Source organism: Limulus polyphemus, unplaced genomic scaffold, assembly GCF_000517525.1.
Source record: "Limulus polyphemus unplaced genomic scaffold, Limulus_polyphemus-2.1.2 Scaffold2890, whole genome shotgun sequence".
Classification (NCBI taxonomy): domain Eukaryota; kingdom Metazoa; phylum Arthropoda; class Merostomata; order Xiphosura; family Limulidae; genus Limulus; species Limulus polyphemus.
Window position 1 is genome coordinate 1 of NW_013668500.1, and position 7096 is coordinate 7096.

At 32.9% G+C, this 7096-nt stretch overlaps 1 protein-coding gene across 1 annotated transcript in view; it reads right to left on the reverse strand.

The window, feature by feature from the left end:
- Positions 1-5559: 5559 nt before the first annotated feature.
- Positions 5560-7096, reverse strand: part of LOC106468149 — a 43957-nt gene continuing 42420 nt past the window's right edge. Inside the window, exon 4 of the mRNA XM_022396452.1 lies at positions 5560-5949. Within this exon, the coding sequence (XP_022252160.1) occupies positions 5560-5949 (390 nt within the window). The remainder of the gene's footprint in view (positions 5950-7096) is intronic.

Below are 7096 nucleotides of genomic sequence, written 5' to 3' on the forward strand. Positions count from 1 at the left end.
CTTTGAACGAGAAATTGATAGAATCACGTGAAAAGTCCTGTCAAGAAGCACTTAAAGTGGGCAAGAATCAATGTGAAACATGGGAATTGACCATTGAAAGAAGAAAAATACGTCGTAAACGAATGCCAGGTGAAAATGCAGCTGATGCTTGATTGACTGCTGAACAGGAAATTTATTGCATCATGAAGAATGTTATTGATTGCTTGATTACGGAAATAACAGGAAGATTTTCTCGCTTACTAGATTTAGATTCACGGTTTGGATTTCTACTAGATGTGCAAAATTTTTGTTTCTGGAGATTTCGAAGACGGAAAATTGCAAGAAAAATGTTCTGACTTAGCAAAGAGCTATCCAGGTGATATTGATGGACCAGAATTGTGCAGAGAAATTAAAGACAGTAGAATGTTGATAAGTAAAAGAACACAGACCGATTTTCCTGAACCAATGGTTGCAACTGATTTGCTAACATTTATAATTTCAAATGGTGAAGATGGTTTCCCAAAGTTAAGAATTGCATTGCAGATTTTGTTAACAATTGGGGTTTCTATTGCTAGTTGTGAAAGGTCCTTCAGCAAGCTGAAATTAATTCTTACATACTTGAGAACCTCAGTAACTCAAGAACGACTTAGTAATTTGGCAATATTAAGTATTGAAAAAGACGTACTCAATACCTTAAATTTTGATAGTTTAATTGATGCATTTGCAGAAAAAGCACGAAAGGTTCATATAATGTAACCATGAATCCTGAATCCTGGAAGTTGGTGATTCTTTTTTCTATTTATCCCAATCTTTGGGGGTTATTCGTAGCCCCAAGATAGCTTCTTTATCAACAAGCTCACGCTGAGGCTCAGACCCCTTTGTTATAAATGTTCACAAAAAGTAAATATATTTGAATATTCCGATTTATTGTGGTTGAAAAAGGTCGCAATAGCTTAAACTTTTGACATAATAACACAAAAAATGTCCATCCAACATCATTTCTTTGAAACTGCATAATGTAGTTGCTCAAGTGGCTATAGGAAAAACTGAATTTTGTAAAACTGCAAAATATAGACCTTTAAAATATACTTAATTTCTCACATACTTTAATATAATAATATTGAAGTTATAACATAAACAAAATTAATAATGATTACAACTTCCAGTTTCAGCCACCACTCATAAATAAATATAAATTTTATATTGGATACGGGACTGTCTTTTACTCGTACGACATTAAAAACATAAAATAATAGCTAAACTCAAAAATCACTGCGAATGAAGACACTAAATTCTCAGTACGCTGACGCAGTTTCTAGTTATATTTTAGTAATGTTGTGCCCATACACTCAGCCCATTAGTTAATCAAAGTATCAATATTTTTATTATTTCATGCTGACTTGTGATATGAAAGAGTTGTTTGCACAAATAAACCTTGATAAAAACAGTGTTTAACACTATATATAAAATTTTGTTGTCATGCCACGGCCCAAAAAGCGTAGATAATTGTCAGTAGAGTAGAGAGTTCGCATAAAAGCTTTACGTGATGCTTGTTGGACTCTCCGTCAAATTGCTGCAGACTTGAAATGCTCCCCAAACTCTATCAAGTACACCCTAGATCATGAGACCGAGACAGGTAAATTTGAAAATAAAAAAGGAAGAGGCAGAACACTTAAACTCAATGAACTGATGTTAAGTATCTTCGTTTATGCAGAAGAAAGACTGCCACTGATCTCATGCATAAGATAAACGATCATGTACCAAATGACAAAAAAGTGTCCAAATCTACAGTATCAACGAGAATGGAATATTTGGTCGTATGTAACAGTTAAAAAAACCTATACTTCGATCTCCAAATATTGTCAAGAAACTGAAATTTGCTAAAAAAGCACAAAAACTGGACTGTTGATGATTGGAAAAGGGTGTTATGGACGGATGAGTCCAAGTTTGAAATATTTGGTTCAAAGGGTAGGTTGTACGTCCGGCGGAAGAATGGTGAAATATACTTACCTCAATGAATAGCACCTAACATGAAGCATGGGGGAGGCATTATGATGGCTTGGGGGTGTTTTTCTGCTGAGGCGGCAGGAGATATTTGTAAAATAGATGAATAATGGACCAGTGCAAGTACCATCAGATACATATCCATCATGGTATACCCAGTGGTTTGCGTATTATTGGTAATGGATTCTACTACCAAGAAGATAATGACCTCAAACATTCATCCAACCTATGCAGAAATTACTTAGCTAAGAAAGAAACTGCTGGAGTCACTCAAGTGATGCAATGGCCCCAACAGAGCCCTGACCTTAACCCAATTGAGTAGATCTGGGATTTGGTAGATCAAAAACTTGACAAATCAAAAGTTACTTCCAAAGAAACTTTATACTAGTGTATTAGAGACATTTGTAGTAAAATCCCAAAGGACACTTTGATTAAGTATGTTGCAACAATGCCTGAAAGACTGTCTGCAGTTATTAAACCAAAAGCACTTCCACTGAGTTTCTATTGTACTAAATATGAAGATTAATAAAATTTTAAGGTTTCACCTGTGATTTATCTTCCATTGTTCTTTGAAAGTAGCCTGAAATCTAATTTTTTACTCTGTACTGACACTTTTGCACAGTACTGTATATAAACAAATTATTTAAAAAGTAACTAACTAGAACCACCTACTCTCTTGAGTAACCAAATTCATGAAAAACTTTAATTAAAACATTTTAACAGACAAAATACAAAAAGCTGTGAGGGAGTATGTTATTATCTCCTTAAGTTATATATATAATACAAAAAGAAAACAATATATATATATATACAATAAAAGGGCGTATTTATGGCCACGTAAGTATTAAAACTGAGCTACAAAGTTCTAGCATATTTAGGAGGAGTTTAATTACTTGTTTTGTTGTTAAGCGCAAAGCTACATAATGGATTATCTGTGCTCTGCCCACTGCCGGTAGCAAAACCAATTTTTAGCATTATAAGCCTCATATGTACCAATGAGCTACCGAAGACTTTTCAGAGGAGATCTTTAAAACGAATATTATTAAACACTTTTATGATTACTGAAATGATAAAAGGATCAATGTAAGAAGATGATAAAGACAAGCTATCAACTTGAAAGAACTGATAGACAAAAGCTTACACAGGCTTCTGGTTTGTGACAGACAGGATACTTTAACAGGATGTTAGTTAAGGCATTCGGCTTGCCCTTTCAGCTGTGGGAACGTTATAATACGACGGTCAATCCCAATTTTCGTTTGTAAAGAGTAGCCCAAGCGTTTGCTGTGGGTGGTGTTGACTAGCTGCCTTCCCTCTAGTCTATCACTTCAAAATTAAGAAGTAGCTTTACGCGAAATTCAACATTTGCATTTATCAACATAACAAGTTTTGAGTTTTATCCATAGTTGTGAATAGATATGGAAAGAAAAACACAATCAGAGCAAATTATTATATTAGTCATCAGAGATCTTAAAGGTGAAAGAATTGCAAAAATACATGAAGTACTATAAAAACAGAGCAAAAAAAGCTTCTTTAGATATCAATGCTCTTTAGATACGTATAAAAGCAAATAATCCTCTTTTAATAGAAACCTAAAATCTGCAAACGAAACTCATTAAACACATTTAATGAACAGACGCAGTGCAAAAGTTTAACTTTTTAGTTAAATGAATTAACTAAACAACAAAAAATGTTTCAACATTCTACAGAGAATTAGTTCATTCACGTGAAATAAGATAAAATTATTTGTCAGTAAAAAAACAACAACAACTTGGACGACAAAAAGATGGTTTGTGTTTAAATATATATCCTTGATGATGTAGAAAATATGACCTATTTTAGTTTAAGTATTTCTATCACTTCCACTTAAAAAAAGGTAAGGTTCCTACAAACTGAAGTCCTTAGCTAACCTGGATATTGTTAGGTTTCATTAGGTTAATATAAGATTTTATGAAAGATATTAAAACAAAATAAAAGAGAGAGAGACTGTGAATACAACATGATATATTTTATATATATACATACATAAGTTTAATCACAAACAAAACTATATATCTGGAGACAAAAACTGAGGATTACGACAATTTGACTTATTGTTTCGAACTAGAACCATTTTTATGGGCTGTTTTGGTTATATTTTTAAAGCTGTAAACTTCCATGAAAAAATTTCTAAATGAAAAAACTGGTAAAGAAAGACGTAACCTGCGATAAACATTCAATAAACTCCTAAAGGAATAATTCTTTATAATACGAATGTTTCGGATAAATATTTCTATCATGTCTAATATTAATAGCAACATTTTTGAAGTCGGTTATATTCAACAAATACTCTTTTACTTGGTTTCTTATGACATTGATCTTATTAAAGTTTTTCGTTTATGCTTGACATAATTTTTCATGGAATAAACCACGAATAATGTTGTAAAATATGTATTTTTACTGACCATAACAATTTTACTTAACTTAAAGGTATACATATAAATTATATAACGGCCATAGTTTGTAGGAGATAACATTGACACTAGGTTTAAATAAGATAGGAATGACTCAAACTTTAACTTTAGCTATGGCATTTCCAAATTTTTAGTTGTTTCAGTGCAAACTTGTGTATTTTTGCATGCTTAAGTAATTGGATGACCTTTAACTTTGAATGTAATAAATACATATTTCCCAACGTTTTGGTTTTACCCTTGTATTAAGGGACTGCTGTACAGAAACACATAGAAAAAGATTTTTGTATATATAACTGACGTGCCAATTATAGTGTGAAAGTATATTAAACACGATTTTTGTAATTCTTGTTTACCTGGTTTTAAACTGTGTATTGTTTAAGACATGAGCCTATTTTTATATTATACAGAAATTATTTTAGTATTTAACTGGTAACACTTAGAACAAGAATTTACAACAAATTCACATGTTTTATACATCTGCACACTAGAAGTAGAACGACAGGTATAAATCCAAACATCTGTTTATATGATTCTGTGTTGCCGCCTTTAAATAAAACTATACAATTAAAACGTTGGGAAATAAAAGTTGATATCATTTTTAGCTAAGTATGTATGATTAGCAGTAATAAGACTAATATTAAAGATCACGTCACAACATACTGTAACCAAAACGTCACATTTCTAGATTCTCAAGCAGACAAACCGAAACAAGAATACATTTACTGCTATGTCTTTGGCATTAAAAGTAGACTACGTCTACGAATATCAATGCGATGAGGTTTATCCAAAAATTAGTCAATTTCACCAGATCATCTTTAACAAAGGAAATGTTTTCGAATCGACAGTCAGCATTATTGCACCGTCCGTAGAACAACAAATAATACTGACTTTTAGCACGTATCATTACTCTTTTAAACTCAAATTCACGAAAAACATTCAAGAAATTTAGGAAAGTACGGCCTAGCTAAAACAGATAAAATACGAAAAGGGAATAATGTTTCACCTGCAATAAAAGATTTCATTCGAACATTTTAAAAAGTTTCAATATAAATAAATAATTACAAATTAAATAAATAGTATTTTGGAAAAATCACAGTCAATCATTACGTTACACGAAAAATTCAAATCAATTTTCACCTGACAAAATTTTACTATTCAGGTATCCGTGAAGTGTATCTGATAAACTTATTACACTATTAATTACCTGACAATCACGTAACACTCTGCGAGAGCACAATTTTAAATCATCTATGCGTTCGTTTAAAATCTTGCTCGAGGAATTATTGGTTGCTATTCTTTGCCTTCGCACTTGATTAGCTAGTTGAAGAAAACATCTCACTTCTTTTAAATGAACGACAACTGCTTCAGCTCGACCTAAGAAAGAGTTTTCGTTAGGCCTAATGTTGGAACATGAGACTGTAGAATTTGCTTGTTGAAATTTCAAATTGTAGACATGTGCAGTGTGATTAACTATCAACTCATCCAGCAACAGCATGACCTGTGATTCGGATAGATTCTGAAAAAGAAAAAGAAATTAAAGGATGATATGAAATCCAGTGCACTTTCAGAATCATAAATTAATTAATTGTACTTCAATTTTTTTTATTTGCGAGAGGGTCATTTGTTTACGTCTTTCGTGACGTATTTTGTGTTCCTTTTCTTCTAATGTGTTTGCCAACTGAGAAAGTTATTTAAAATGTACGTGTTAGGTTTTGATCACTGATTATAGCAGTGATCTATACAATAATGTAGGTCTAATTTAGACCGTCAAAGTTAACGATAAAAAACAATGCTTTATTATTGTAACGAACTTATCATTTAGTGTCACTTTGATACACAATTCGTTTAAATCACAAGATTCTACGGCGAAATATAATATTTTCAATATGTAATACCAAGAAATAAAAAACAGATTATTACGAAACAGAGGCGTCACTAAGTGCTTATCAAAAGATTCGGGGCTCGGGCCCATAGGCGTGGGAATTTTTGTCGTTTCAGTATGATATTGTTACGTCTCTGTTCGTTTGTTAATTTCCCGTAAAAATTCTTTCCGAAGAACTTCAGCGATACAAGTCTTTCTTAAATAAAACTAGTTTATTCTTTCTCAATGACAGGAAAGCTGATGGCCAAAAGTGCAACTTTGTCATAGATTCTGCATCTCAGCAAACCCTTGTGAGTATCAAGGTGCTGAATCACAAAGGAGTACCAGAAGCCATACAGAAGCTCTGTGGTGTGGCAGGACAATCTGCAAGGTTGTGGGGACCAGTGTGGGTAACTATTGATCTTATGGGCATGAAGGACAGACACAAAGTATACTTGGCTGACATTGAAGACCCATGCATACTAGGGTTGGTCTACTTACTACCGAGGAAGTGTGTAGTTAACTTTGATAAAATGGCATTTGGGAACAACAAACGCCAAATTCCGGTAACTGTCAAAAGAGAGGTTGAACTAACCAGGTGTCATCAAGCTGAAGTCAAAGTGACTGAAGGAGTTGATGATGTTGAAGTGGAACCAAGTATAGATATTAATAGAAGAACAGCAAAATAAACATAGAAAGAAACAGGAAGAACGAGAAAAGAAACAAAAGGAGAGACAACAGCAGTGGCAAGAAAACCTGCAACAGTGGTAGCTTGAACAGCAAAATAAACAAGAGAGACTAC